Below are 15,789 nucleotides of genomic sequence, written 5' to 3'. Positions count from 1 at the left end.
TGAATTATAGGAGATCAAGAAAATCAACATTTCAACTTCCTTTTTTAATATAATGAAATTGAGTAAATGAAATGAACTCAATACATGGCCGTTTAAGGTGAAATGGTACTGTAAATCTGCCTGGTCTCATGAATGGTTCAAAACCGTAGACTTAAAAATATTATGCATTATGATTTTGTGCAATTTGGATTTTCACAAACCTAATGGGAAACTGAATATGGCCTTTTGACTTACAATTGACAGCATATAACCTTATAATCATAACTAACTATATATTGCTTTTTTTTTTTTGCCTTGGTCTTCTCCATAAATACTGATGAAATAGCATTACAACATGGTCATATATTAAATATTTGAAATTTATAGAAGCCCAAAGTGCGTGAAGTGCAGGCTTGTAGGTACATACCAATGGAATGGTTTTACTGACATTTTGAAAGTGGTGTGGGAAGTTAATACTTTTCAAAAAATATTAATATGTCAATATGTTAATAGTAGAATCTCATAGCAGAAGATAAAATGAATCAAGTTTAACAAAAATATACTAACTTCTTATCTTACCACCAAGTATCTTAAATATTTTTGCATGTGATCCATAGTTTTGCTGGGAATCAACTCAATATAATAAATATAATCCAGAAAATGTTAGCAGTGTTATAAAATATGTTTCTTACTGAGACTACAACGAGTTATGAAATTCTATTTAAAGTGGGTATATGTTACAGATCAATATTTCATTATGCATTTTCATTATAGAAAAAAATTAATTATATAGTTACTAAATAACAAAAAGGTTTTATTAAAAATTATGCCATGAGAGAAATAAGGCCAATTATATGAGCAAAGCCTTCAAGATTAAGCATCATTGAAACAGAGTGCAATTAATTTTGACCTTGAAAAACAGAGATATTAGTAAAACGTTAAGTAGTGCAAGCTTTTGAAAAACAGAGTAAAGCAAGTGATTTATTCAAACCACTAATGACACAAAAATAATATTTCTGATTAGCTCCATCTTTTCTACTCTTAGATTATGGAATACGATTTATTTGAAAATCAGAGTGACAACCTGAAAACAGAGAAAAATGCTTGTCAATCAAATCCTATTTTTTGAACAAGCGCCAAATGACCTTGAAATGAGCTACATAGGCGGAGCGAGAAGAAAGATGCATAGTAGTAGGTTCCAATTTGCACAAGTGATCATTTTTAGAGTGCTGAGTGATAACAAGATGTATCTTCTCAGTAGAAATATACATTTTTTTCAAAGATTATGTTGAACTCTAGTAGAAAAAGAGATTGTAATTTTTTTCCCTGTACATATAGCAAGACACGCCTATAGAAGAGAAATCAGTGTCAACTGGGGAAGGGGGCACTTAGCTGGAATACTGAAAATGCAGATTCCTGAAAAAGAACACAAACACGCTAGTAAGAAACATTTTTAAATTCCTGACACGTAAGACAGTGAAGAAATGTTCTTTTAAGATACGCAGCAAATTAGTTACATTTTTAGTTTGAAGAAAAGATGCCACATCAGTTGTAAAATCACATGAACAGCATTTTCATCCTCCAAAAACAATTTCTCAAGCATGAATGCAACCAAGCCCAAATTTTCCAACGTATGTACTAGAATGTGCAATGCTTGTAAGGCAATTCTGTGAATATTTTTTCTTATATGCTTCAAATTGGCAAGAATGGGATCAGTATTTCACAAGCACATTATGGTCTTGGTTATATCAAAATAGCAACCAACTCCATGCCTTAAATTCTGTTTTTAAGAATATGGAAGTTGCATGTTTGGAGTACTACCATTCTGACTTCTCTTCTTTGTATTGGACACTTGATGTCAGTTTCAATGCTTCAGAAATAACCATCTTTTAGTTACTGCGAAGTTTTCAATCCCCATCTTTAAATCTAACTTTTATGAGCAGGTAAAGTCAGTGAAATGAGTTTTTCATTTCACTTGGTGTTCAATTCATCCTTGGGAATACTTTGTGAGTTTTAGGGAAGTAATTATTTGAATTATACACTTTTCCCACATAAAGGGGTTTTAAATGTTTAAGGAATCCAAGAAAAACATAAGCTTGTTATTAGTCAGATATAGCAGGCACAATAAGATGTAAAAACAAACCAATAATAAAGGTCAGAGCATAACCATTCACACACAAACATGGTGATTTACAGTCATTCACAAGTTTGAATATATTTTAATATACATCTTCAATAAATAATAGGCAGTTGAATTTTCTTTACTATGTTTCCCCTTCGTGATGTTTCTTTCATTGATTCTACCATTTTTCTAATCTACAATTTGGAAAAGCATCCCGAACACAGTCTGACACATAGTATTAGATTGGTGCAAAAGTAATTGTGGCCTTTGTCATTACTACTTTTAATGGAAGGGCCACAACTACTTTTGCACCAACCTTAATACACGATAAATACACAACTCTACTTCCCTTTCTGCCATCTTCTACATCCTTCCTTTCTTTCTCCAATATCCTTCCACTCCTGAACAGCCTAAGCCCTACCTAAATCTCTCTTTGTTTAACTTAGTGTGTACATCAGTTTCTCTGATCTGATTTATCTGCGAAGGTCCTATTGCTATTATAGAAAGCTTAGCAAGAACCTTGCTAAAATCATAACTGGAGATGCAGTTTTGGAAGGGAAATGGTTAAAGGTGGAAAAAAATAGAAAAGTGTAATTGAATTAGGACAATTGTGTTACAAGTGAAATCATAGATTTATAAGCCATTTCCCAGCTAGTTGCTTGGCATCAATCATCAGACAGTAAAACAAAATTGACATATGAATCAATGTATATAGAGTGAAGGCATGAAAGTGAGATGTATTAGATCTGTAATGTCTACCAAAGCAAGAGCCACATGTTTTTCTGTATGGAAACATTTCTAAAAGAAAAATATACCTTTACTAACCTTTTGAATAGCTTTGTGACCTTATGTCCCGCTACTTTAATTAAGTAAAATTATAGTTCCTGACCTTGTATACACTAAGCTATAATTTGATTAGTATTGCGCAGAAATCCATAAATTGAGTCAATGTGAACTTTCCAAACAAGATTAATAAATTCTGCCTCTATGTCAGTGGAAAACAGAAGGTCAGACAGAGTGGGATCACAATCATTTCTAATTTACAATGACTAGCACGGTGCTTTCCTTTCAGCGCAGCTGTTTAAAAAGATGCAGCCTCTTTTTAAAGCCCCTGTTAAAAAGAGAAGCCTCATGTACTTACTCCCTTCTCCTAAGGTGGAGCTTTCCTCCGTGATCGGTTTTCCACAGCCCCGTGAAGTGCAAGCCCTCAAGTAGAATTTGTACTTGGTAGTTGCATTCAGGTTTGAGAGGTGCCAGCTGGGTTTTGATGGAGTTGTAATGTTAATATCATTTAATTCTCCAATCTCGTAGGTGTCATTTACTAAAAAACAAACATGAACAACAGCTCAAATGTATTTAACCATTCAAGTTGTATTCTTCATTATTTTCATTTCTCCTTATGCTTGTAGTATGTAAAGATACATTAATGATTCATAACCATCAACTCATTTAATCCTATGAGGTACGTACAACTACTATGACTATATCATACATGACAAAACTGAGGTCTCACAAGAATAAGGGCTTTGCTCTGATCTTGAATCTGTAAATTTGCAAACTGGAATTTGAATCCAAACCATGGCCTTTTGACCCCAGAGAAACATCTTTAATCCCTGTGCTATATTGGAGCCAACTGCTCCAGCTTCATAATACCTGTTAATAATAATGAATTTTCCCCATTGCTATATTTTCATTGTATCTTTGAATTAAGTACTTGTAATTTCCTTTTGCAAGAATAATTCAAGATGATAATTTATTTATATCTTCTATGGCTTCTAGTTTAACATATGGCACCAAATAGCTACTCAATATACACAGAATCAATAAATGCAAGAATATATTAATTATTTAAGAATATCTACTGTGTACTAAGTACTATGCGAAGTGCTAATTGTAAAAAGCTGAATCAGATAGCTTCTTCCAAAGAATTGCAACCCAGCAAAGACATGAGATTTGTGTACCCAGCAAAGACATGAGATTTGTGTAAGAGCGTGGAGTATTATAAGATTACTGTAACAATAATCCAAGAGATAAAATACATCCAAGATAGTGCAGCTGTTAGTGGCAAGAAAGAATATAGAATAAATCCTCTTGACTCTCAGTCCAAGATACCATAGATGTTTAAAAAATGCATTTATTATTGACATAAAAATGCCTTCCTTGGTCCATAAAATGCAATTCAAATCAATGAAAAAAAAAACAAACAAAAAATTTGGCATCCAAACATTGGAAAGAAGGATGTGAAATCATCACTCTTTTAGATTTTTTGAAAACATAATTGTGAATGACCACAAAGTCAATTAAAAAACTACTACAATCAATATAAGAATTCAGGAGAGTATACATAGAGCTCTCATACATATAAATTGCAACAATTTAGACTATTTAAGAGCAATAAGAAAAAGGTAAACTACCTAAAATGTCTTGATCATTTAATATTGAGAACAAAATAATTATATATTATTTTATTTTAAAATCCACATATCAAGCAGTTCAGTAATCATTACAATTGTTAATATTTCAACTTCTATATTCTAAGAACTTGTTTTTAGACAAACTTAAATGTTACATATGGATCAATATGAAGGTTGGAATTTAATTAATTGAGTTTCTTATTGTTAGGATAAGGAGAAGGTATATATTTACCAAACAAATTGACATTTAAAAGAATCTTCAAATATTTCTTCAATTCTTACACCTTTTTTGAAAACCAGTTCATGGAATAATATAAGGTTAAGAGTTCAACATGTAGAATTGGACTGATCTTGCTTTGCATTCTTAACGCTTATTTTACTGCTTGACTCTGTATGAGTATATTCTCTATATCTCAATCCCTTCATTCATAAAATAGTGATAGTATATATCTAATAGATTTCTTATTTTAATGAAACAATGTAAAGAGATACACAAAAAGAGCAGGATTAGTACTCATCCTGCTACACAGCAAGCACTCAAAAGTGCTAAAATCTACTTCTGTTGGGATTAGGCCTTTATGTATTTAAACATATGTGCTAATTTCAGCAGAAACCATCAGAAGCTAAAGCAAATATATGACCTGGGTTGCTGGAAGTTTTGAGTTGATGTGAAAGTAGCACAACAGGGCTATAATCAAGTTGACTTGTAAGCAGTGTATGCTGGGTTTCTGTATTTCTGGTGCTTTGAGAATTGAAGTCTTGAAAGTCTAAAATTTTCACGATGGGATGTTGCTAAAATTTTCTATAATGTCAATCCCCTAAGTTCCATTTTGAGATGATGCTTAGACTTGAGGACTGTTCAAGATGGGAGGCGCTACTATTAAAAATGACCTGATTTCATCTGAACACATTCACGTTACTCTAGTTGCATAGCAGCATGTGTGCAGAGCCCATTCCGAGTAATGATCCAAAGACAATTATTTAGTCCTCTCAATATCATCTCCATGAAATAGCAAGCAACTCATTGAGAATTTGATAAACACAAGTATATTTAAGGTTGAGTATGGGAGCATATATCTGAGACAGAAGAGGTAGTGTGCTTTGAATCTCCATCACATCACTCAATAACTCTTTTGCATGTTTCCTACTTCTCCAAACATCTTATATATAAACATTAAACGCATGTTTTGTGTACTCATCAGCACACTGCTTTTTTTCTAAAACAGGTGAGCAAACCTTTCAGTAAAGGGCCAGATGGTAAACATTTAGCCTTTGTAGGCCATGTAGTCTCTGTTGAGATGACAACTTTGCCACTCCAGGGAGAAAGCAGCTGTAGACATACATAAATAAGTGGACATGGCCATGTCGTCATAAAACTTTATTCCTAAAAACAGGCAGCAGGCTGAATTTGGCATGCAAGCCAGTTTACAAGACCCTGGGCTACAAGGAAGAATGGCAGCTTACAAACCATGGCCTTAAGTGATCATTAGACTCCCAACATAGCAAACAGAATACTCAATCAAAAAGTGGAATTTAAGAAGTTAACTCCAATTCAAATTTCTACTTACTTATCTGATATTGCAAAAGATAGCCAGTTAAGTTTCCATTTAATTTCTTAGGTAGTCCCCAGGATAAAGTGGCAGTGTCTTTATCAACTTTGATGACCTTGAGAAAAGTTGGCTGTTCAGGTACTAGGAAACACAAGACCAAAAATAAACTCATATAAATTAGTAAAATTCAAAAAGGCCCTATTATATCATAAATTTTATAGAAATTGACAAGCTCACTCATCTGAAGTAAATATTAATTAACTACTAATAAAGAAGAATGTTTATTTTATTTATTTATTTATTTATTTAGAGACGGAGTCTCACTCTGTGGCCTGATCTCTGCTCATTGCAACCTCTGCCTCCCAGGTTCAAGTGATTCTCCTGCCTCAGCCTCCCAAGTAGCTGGGACTACAGGCGTGCACTACCACATCTAGCTAATTTTTGTATTTTTAGTAGAGACAGGATTTCAACATGTTGGCCAAGCTGGTTTGGAACTCCTAACTTAGAGTTTTCCATCTGCCTTGGCCTCTCAAAGTGCTGGAATTTACGGGCATGAGCCACCACGCCTGGCCATAATGAAGAATGTTTAATATGGCCATGGATCACCTCCATTTTTGACATGACTCTCCATTGTTATCCTCTCACCTCCTTCTGGTGTTTGAAATATATAAGGCTCACTTTCAGGACCAGCTCCTTTAGAGTTATAGGCTAAAACTGTTAGGTGAAATTCACTAAAGGCATCTAAGGAAGGAACCATTCCAGAGTTTCTTTGTCCTGAAAATCTTAGAACATTCACTTCTTTGGGATGTGTTCTTCCATCCAACAGACTTTTTGTTTTCCACCAATTTATCTGCAATGAAAACAAAAATCTTTTAATATATGCATCATGGTGACAGATTCTCTTTGGCTTCTTCTGAAATCAGTTCTTATTTATTCTCAGATACCAATTCAACAACAAGAAGAAAAACCATGATAAAAACCTGATAGCCTTTCAGACGTCCATGTACTCTGTCCTTTGGAATTGTTGACCAGGTAACTTTAACTAATGTACTGTTTATAACGTCCACCCCATGGATCACTGGAGCTGTATCAGGATCTGTTAATCGTATAAGATTGATTAGTTTTCAATAACCTGCACATGTGATTATCAGGACCCTTTTCAAAAATTTTCATAATGTTTCTTCTGGAGAAAGCACTTTTATGAAATTCATTCCAAATGGAACCAAAAGAGTTTCTTATGACAGATAAGTTTATCAGTCCAAATAGATTTCCCAAAGAAGAGGACAGCCTATATCACACTGAGAAACAAAGCCCTCCAGATAGATACAATGTGGGCAAATAAAACCAGAAACTATTCTGTGGTCATCTTGGTTTTGGAAGCAAGTGAATTAAACTAGTAATATAAATAAAATTGGTTGGGAATCTTGTTAATCAAATATTAATAACAGTCAACATTTGAGCATATGCTATACGTCAGGCACTGCTCTAAGGGCCTTACCTCAATTGGTTCATACAACCCTATGAAGAGGATATTACTATCTCTATTCTATAGGAGTTCTTACTACAGAGGAATAAGCTAAATACAGAGCAGTCAAGACTAATACTATTTTAATTCATATGTGTTATGTGTTTTTTGTGCTTTTATTTGGGTAGAATTTAGACAGCAGGTGAGTAATGAGTTGGCTATTTCTCATTCTCAACCTTCTTCTACTTTTGGATCAAATTATTCTTTTAGATGCTGGAAAGGCAATGAGAATAACCCCTAATATTATTCAAAACATTAGCAATACAGAATGCAGTGTTTTTTCTCCTTCCAATAACCTATTTGCAACAGTTACTGTGGCATCGAAATGTGTGTGTGAGTATAATTCTATATATAAATCTGGGTGTATATCTCATCAGTATTAGGAAAGCTCCAGACATGCCACTGAAGCCCAGGGCATGACAGCAAGTGGCTGTTAGGGGATCCTTGACAAGTAAGGGCAAATATACTTGAAAATCTTATGACAGTTATGGGGCTTTAAATGATTGCAGTGATAACTCCTGGTCTTCGATTTTCAATGTAGGAAGAGCTTTATAGGAAACTGAATAAAATGGAAATTTTCAACATACTTCTTGGTACTGTATACTGATCAACTGTCCTCCAGTCAATCCTAAGATAGAAATCATGTGTTATGTTTCTTTTTATCTCCTGTGGCTAATACAACCTCTTTGCATGCAGTAGTTGTTCACAAATATTTGTTGACAGCAGTACAATATATTTGAGAGCAACAGTTATTGACATGCTTAGCAGTTTGAGTGCATCACTTACAGTCTTCTCCAGAATAGAGAGTCACTGACTGAGGGGCAGGCCCAGATCCTAGTTGATTGATAGCCTGGACTTTGACATCATAAGGGGCGTAGACAGCAGGCGTCATCACCCGCAACGTGTGGTTTGTGACTGTTTCTTCTTCCCACTCCACTGGGGCTCCCTGTGGCTTCCAGGTCACTCTGTACTCTAGGCCTGGTCCATTCTGCTCCATGGATTTCAAAGGCTAAAACAGAAGGTGAGACTCATTCAGTCTGATCACAGATGTGTTGACTCAGAGATGGTGGTGAACCACCGTAAGTGGTATAAGGAACAATGCAATGGAAGGATCATTTGTTGAGAGATCTTAAATCCCCCTTCTTGGTTTAGAGACAGTTGTGAAAAAGTTTTGTCATCATATGAGCTTAAGTATGAAAATTAATCCCTTACCTCCCCAAGTAATGAGCAGCCTACATATCAGATGCCTGGATTATGTCCTTATGGTAAAGTCTAAGTTTTCACACATGAAGGAAGTTACAAAGAAATGCCACGAAGTGTTTTAGCTTTTTGCTTATGCTTTCCACTACATTCCACCTTTCCATTTTCAAAAAACAGACTGAAATAAAAAATAATATGGCCACGAATTCTTTGGTTGTGAATGGGATTCTCCCATGGCTTTTTGAAGAAAACTCTTTTTTGTATTTGGTTCTCTCCTTCTTCATTTTTCTTCCATAAGAAGAGACAGATTATGTATATATTTTTGGAGACTATGCATGTTTATACTTTAATACAAAGAAACAGTAGCTCCTCTTTCTAATAATTTCCCAGCTCCTTGACCATTCTTTATTTTTCTTTAAGAAAAAATGCCTCCCTTATCCACTTTATTTTGCTGCATAGAAATATTTGGAGGAATAATTTCTTTCCTTTTTTTTTTTTCCCCCTTAAGATGGAGTTTCACTCCCGTTGCCCAGGCTGGAGTGCAGTGGTGTGGTCTCGGCTCACTGCAACCTCCGTCTCCCGGGTTCGAGTGATTCTCCTTCCTCAGCCTCCCAAGTAGCTGAGATTATAGGCATGCGCCACCATGCCTGGCTAATTTTGTATTTTTAGTAGAGACAGGGTTTCTCCATGTTGGTCAGACTCGTCTTAAATTCCCAACCTCAAGTGATCCACCTGCCTCAGCCTCCCAAAGTGCTGGGATTACAGGCATGAGCCACCGTACCCGGCCTGGAGGAATAATTTCTAGTATGGGAAATTGGTTATTTCCACTTTAGTTTTTAATTGAGCAACAGTTTAACTTAAAAACAATAATGTGGTTTAAACTGCCTGTTTAATTTCAAAGATAATGGGATTGTGCATTGAAATGAATCAGTTACATAAAATATGTTTAAAATATGATTTTAATCCTAAATTTAAGGTTCACTTATATACATAGTAATTTTGTCTGGATATGTGAGTGAGTCAACAATGTCATACATAGTGTTCTTACAGAATCTGTAACCCTTCACAACTTAATCTAAGTTACTAAAAGACTTCTTAGAGGCATTGCTTGGAATTAAGTTGATAACATAGTGACATATAAGCAAAATAATTTTAAGTGTATGCCTATTCCAACGTGAATAAACTAAACTAACTGGGAGAAAAAAAAATTAAAACAAAATGAAATCTTTCTGAGATTTTTCTGCAGACCTTGCTTATACTTCCATTTGTTGGAAAGTTTTGTTCCAAGATATTTTAGAGTGTGAAATGGATATAAATTCACCAGGGGCTTTAGCATTGCCCCAGTGAATTAGGCCATGAGTCTGTAGTGCCGTGCTGCAATGTGGAATGAGAGTTTCCTTCAGTCTCTACTGACAATAAGTGTGCTTAAATAATATTATTCATTTTACACGTTTTGCTCCAAAGAAAGGAGTTAAATTTAATAAAGTTCTCTGACAAATTTTAAATAAATAAATAATAAACCATAACACTTTAAACAAAAATATTTTAGCTATCTTATCGGCCTTTTTAGTACCCCGGAACCCAAATAAACAGCCTGAATGCTTTGTATTTGACTTTGAGGCAATGCCTACTGAACCTCAGATGTTTCCCAAATCATCTCTTCAACAAAGAACAGAAGGAGCAAGGGCAGAGTAAGCAAGAAGGCCACCAGCCTTCCCTTCCCTCTGCCTCTCGTGAAATAGCCCACGAGGAAGGAGTCTCTAGAAAAGAGGTTCTTAACTTGCGGTGTAGGAATCTCTAGATGGGGTACATGTGTATCCTTTAAAGGATCTGAGAAGTCAATGATATCTTTAGTATGACTTTTTGTGTATAATTTTCTAGAAAAAGATCCTGTACTTCCAACATAGTTTCAAAGAGATCTATGAACCAAGCAAGGTTTTAACTATTAATCTAGAAAACGAAAGACTTCTGTCCTGCCTTAATTCTACTTTTTAAAAAATTTTTGAACATTTTTATTTATTTTTAATTGAGAAATAAAAATTGTATATACTTATGTACAACATGTTTTGAAATATGTATACATTGTGGAGTGGCTAAATTGAGCTACTCAAAATATATGTTACTTCATATACTTATTTTTTATGATAGAACACTTAAAACCTAGTCTCTCAACAATTTTCAAGAATACAATATATTGTTATCTACCGTAGTTACTAGGTTATACAATATTTCTTCTAATTCCACTTAATTTCATTTTAAAGCCAGTAGATCTTCTTATTATACTTGTAATATAAATAATAAAACCTAGATCCATTAGGAATTAACTACCTTGGATGTGATCATATAACCATGTAACTAAGGATGTTCCTGCTTCTCAACATTAGTGGGGTTTTTGGGCTTTTGGTTTTGTTTTTGGTGTCCTTTAAGTTTGAAATGTGTTATTGTATTGAGCAAAGCTAAAAATTCACATACCTATGCTTAAGAACAATGGAAACTCTCAAGCAAAAATTATCCTGATATAGGTATTTAACAGATGAGGTTGCAGTAGACTCTTTTGTCCTGTTTTGTGAGTAGAACATTATGATGTTGGAACACTCAAAATATATGAGTGAGTCATGACCCACTTAATATAGGAAAAGTGAATATTTGAAGGTAATGCTAACTAAAAAACCTAGTTCTACCATTCAGTTAAATTGTATTGTTATTTGAATTCAATCATATTTAATGTTAAATGTAAAACATAAACAAATAAGCAAAAAATAGGGACATCCAGTCTGTTCCTAGTGCTCATCTTCATTGTTAATTCTTTTGGGAAATATCAGCTTTTTTTTTTTCCCAAAGTATGTCTCTCTGATCATTATCATGTAGATAGGAATTATTTTGGGTACGTCTCTGGAGGGGGTTTGGTAATTCATTCACAATGCTATCTGATTGTGAAACTGGGAAAAGCCTGGAGTCTAACTCCTTTCCATAGGATGATCCGTACAGAACAATACTTAATGAATGAATGTTCTTAAATTTCACTGGCTGTGTCAGTAGTGACTAGATCTCTGACATATCAAGATAATAGGAGACACCATGGGACATATTGGGAATGTAACTGTCAGCCTAGATCCAATCCCTGTGACTACTTCCTTCCTCTAATCAATTAACTACTAGGTTACATGTCATTTGCTCCTCAAAAACAAATTATAAATGCTTTTTTTTTTTTTTTTTTTTTGAGACAGAATCTCGCTCTGTCACCCAGGCTGGAGTGCAGTGGTGTGATCTCAACTCACTGTAACCTCCACCTCCCAGGTTCAAGCGATTTTTCTGCCTCAGCCTCCCAATTAGCAGGGATAACAGGCATGCACCACCACACCTGGCTAATTTTCATATTTTTAGTAGAGAGGCAGTTTCACCAGATTGTCCAGGCTGGTCTCAAACTCCTGACCTTGTGATCTGCCCGCCTTGGCCTCCCAAAGTGCTGGGATTACAAGCGTGAGCCACTGTACCTGGCCATAGATGCTTTCTTATTATAGCCCCATTCTTACAAGAAGAGAGCATTAATAATCAATCTTGTGTATCTTCGGGGTAATAAAAAATGACTTGTGAGTGAGAGGAGCAGTCAAAAAGACTGAAGATTTCTGGCCTTTTTTCCATGTGACTCAGCCCATGGCATCTGGGTGAGGTCATTAAACTCTGAGATTCCCAGTTTCTCTGTATGACATATAAGACTGACGCCATCGTGAACCACAGCCCTCCCAAAGGAGTAATGAAGATTAGTGAGTTAATGTTACTGGAACATGATGTGCTTCTCTGAGGAACTGATCGGCAAATTCACAGTATTATTGTTACCTAACTGATTAAATTATCTATTTTATGAAAATTTCTATGGAACTTAAGGGAGGATAAGACAGATATACCCTAAAAGACTAACATCATTTTAGATTATAAATTAAGTAATTATCAAGACTATGTGGTAATAACTATTTATAACCACAAATTCAAGGAAAGAAATAATATTCTTGAATATATTTCATTTCTATGTATTACCATTTTTTAAAAAAATTCCACACTTTAAACTTGTAAAACTTAATTTCACTGAAGTGGAAATAAAGAGCTAATTTTGATCTAAAAAATATTGACTAAATATTTGCAGGTATAGGCCATTTGATTGTGTAATGAATTCAAACACCAACATACGAGGATAAAAAGCAAACTAAACTTTGTGCATTTTAAAATTCTTCCAAGAATTATACCTGGAATGAGTTGTGGAAATAAATTAGTATATTTCAGCATACATTAAAAAATGTTCTATGTTTACGCAAAGTTTTGTAAACTCAATGTTGGAGGCCTATTACTCATCAGAATGGCTGAATGATAATTTCCTTTTAGGTAGGTCAATATACTCATCATGAAATACATCCAAGTAGTAGAGGTAAAATAAAATTCCTCACTGTTACAGAAGAAATTTGGAAATGACCCTAGAATAATTAAAATTATCTGGGTAGATGTACATTTTTATGCAAAATTCAAATGGTGAAGTCTATTTAATAACATTTAACAGAGATATGTAAAGTAGGAAAAAGTGAGGTTTGGAGTCCAAAGATCCTCATATATAAATCCTAGCTTTGTGGATTTCTGGTTGTGTGGTGATGGGCAAGACATTCATTATCCTGGATGCCATCTCCAGGTCTAGAATAAGGCGTTCATGATGCTTTCTTCACAAGATCATCCTCAGAATTATTAGAAAGGAGAATACAAAATATCTACTGGTGTTTAATGAGGGGTGAATATTCTTTGGGGGGTCATCAGTTTGATATGCATAACATCTAGTAGATCATACTAAATTAATTAAAGATTTTCAGTATCTTTTTAATGGAAGAGAATCTAGAATATTGTTAATTAAACTATTAATAATTTGAAACTTTTGGTAATGTACTACAACTAAATCAATCTGTATAATCTTCCCTAAATTGTTGACTAGTGTTAAACTCGGTTTCATAACATCATTTTAATCACAATGATCTTTAAAATTTACGATGATGGTGATGACTCACAAGTTCATTTCATTTCCAAATCTTATCTTTGTTCTTAAAAAAATATTGTGCTATCATTGTAGTTAGCATGCAGACCTAAGAGGAAGAGAAAAAGAGCACAAAGAAATATATAACATATTAAGGAATACACACCTCCCACTTTATAATCATCTCTTTTGGTTGAGAGGCTTGAACCCTTATGTTTTGTGGATTCCTATCTGGAGCTGAAAAATTAAAAACATTAACATTATTTTTCCTTTAACCCATAGGTAAGTCATCATATCACAACTCGTCCCCCCAAAAACTACAGATAATTAAATAAGTTTGATTGTACTTATTAATTTATATCTGGTCCAGTTCCTAAAAAGATTTAAGGTAGCTTTTAAATATATATTTTATTTAAAACAGTAAAATAGTCTTTTTGGAGTGAAATAATTATTATCCAGTGGAGAGTAGATGGTTTACTATATATGTCTTAATTTTGAATCTGCCTTTAAAATTTTTAAAACTGCTTTCTAAAATTCTGAACTTGCTTTTTAAAAATATATATTTTAATTTAAGCCTGCTCTATTTTTTCTATTAGAATTGTCATTAGAAACATATGTTGTGAATATTTGCCTTTAGAAGAATAAAATAAACACCATGTATTAATATCAGCAGCCAAGTTTTAAGGGCATCAAACAGAACAAAACCTGTAAAGTAGTCATGAATATTTTTAGATGGATTCATTTTATTAGAAATAGCTAAATGTGGAGTTTAGTGCAAAGGCTGACATACACTAAAATCACACAAGTGTTAATTTCTATCTGATTCAGTTATAACCTTTACTTGCTTTTACTCAATCCAAAAAGGAAATTATATCCTAGAGTATTTATTTTAGCCAAGGAAAAATAAAATATCATGCTATGACCACATTGATGATCAATAACAATTCAGTAATACAAATTCTAGCACAGTCATTCTTGAGATTTTTTCAAAAGCATCTTGGAAATTTAGATTGATGTTGAAACACAAGAAAAGACACTGAATGCATAAAAATTAATAATGTTAGATACATATATACTGAACTTTAATTTAGAACTTACTTGATGATATCTGGTTAAATTTGATGTTTAGCCATCAGAAATTACTGAAAGTAATTTTTTTTCATGTGTCACTCCCCGAATTTCCTGCTTCTATCTAACTTGTATGTAATCCTTCTGAGACACGTGTGCTTTGAATATTTTGTGTGCTGTTTATACAACTATTAACGCTATTTGGAGAAATCTAAAATCCTACATTATCAATCTTTTTTAAGATGTTCAAAGATGGGGACAAACAAATATTTTGTTAGAAACCTGATGTGAGAACCTGCATACCTGCTGGCGGTGTTTCATGATGGTCTGACGGCTGGCTAGGTTGACTTCTCCCTACTTCATTCACGGCTATGACCCTGAACTGGTATCTCACAAATGGAGCCAAAGGTAAGATAACTGTGGTTTTCTTTCCTTGGACTCTGGTCAGTTCCTCCCACCTTCCAGGATCTTCTTTGTTTCCTTCAAATTCAACAATATACTCTGGGAAAAACATTAAAACAGGGAAAAAAACATTAGAATATATGGAGTATGGATAAGTTACACCAAAATTTATACCCAATATTAAAAGTTCAAAAGGATGTTATAAGAAGAATAATCCACTAAGGATGGTTAAAAAATGGCTTCACTATTAATTTTGAGTATCCAGAGTAATGAAAACAGTTATCCCAAGTCTTCCTACCGCTAATATTGCTATTGTGGTCATCTCCAGCTTCCCAGCTCAGCCGAACACTCCTGTTCTGTCTTTCAGACAAGTGAAGGTTTTCTGGTGGATCTGGAACATCTAATTAATAAAGGAAGGGAACATGTAGATAATTGCCTTTGTTTATCTTATTCCCTTCCTCACACACATTGCCAGCTACCCTGAGACAGAGCAGTTACCACTCTCTTAGGGACCTGGGGAG

At 34.1% G+C, this 15,789-nt stretch overlaps 1 protein-coding gene across 7 annotated transcripts in view; it reads right to left on the bottom strand.

Annotated features, from left to right (window-relative positions):
- CHL1 (cell adhesion molecule L1 like) overlaps nt 1-15,789 on the bottom strand; it is a 214,138-nt gene that overhangs the window by 11,435 nt on the left and 186,914 nt on the right. For all 7 annotated transcript variants that reach the window (XM_050778560.1, XM_050778563.1, XM_050778558.1 and 4 more), the window contains 8 exons: nt 15,567-15,668; nt 15,170-15,367; nt 13,965-14,035; nt 8,377-8,599; nt 7,046-7,161; nt 6,711-6,915; nt 6,084-6,206; nt 3,243-3,422 (listed from right to left, as the gene is read on the bottom strand). In XM_050778560.1, the coding sequence (XP_050634517.1) occupies nt 3,243-3,422; nt 6,084-6,206; nt 6,711-6,915; nt 7,046-7,161; nt 8,377-8,599; nt 13,965-14,035; nt 15,170-15,367; nt 15,567-15,668 (1,218 nt within the window). The remainder of the gene's footprint in view (nt 1-3,242; nt 3,423-6,083; nt 6,207-6,710; nt 6,916-7,045; nt 7,162-8,376; nt 8,600-13,964; nt 14,036-15,169; nt 15,368-15,566; nt 15,669-15,789) is intronic.

Source organism: Macaca thibetana, chromosome 2 (genome assembly GCF_024542745.1).
Source record: "Macaca thibetana thibetana isolate TM-01 chromosome 2, ASM2454274v1, whole genome shotgun sequence".
NCBI classification, from domain to species: Eukaryota; Metazoa; Chordata; class Mammalia; order Primates; family Cercopithecidae; genus Macaca; species Macaca thibetana.
The sequence above is the reverse complement of the archived record's forward strand: the minus strand, read 5'-3'. Positions and strand labels throughout refer to the sequence as shown.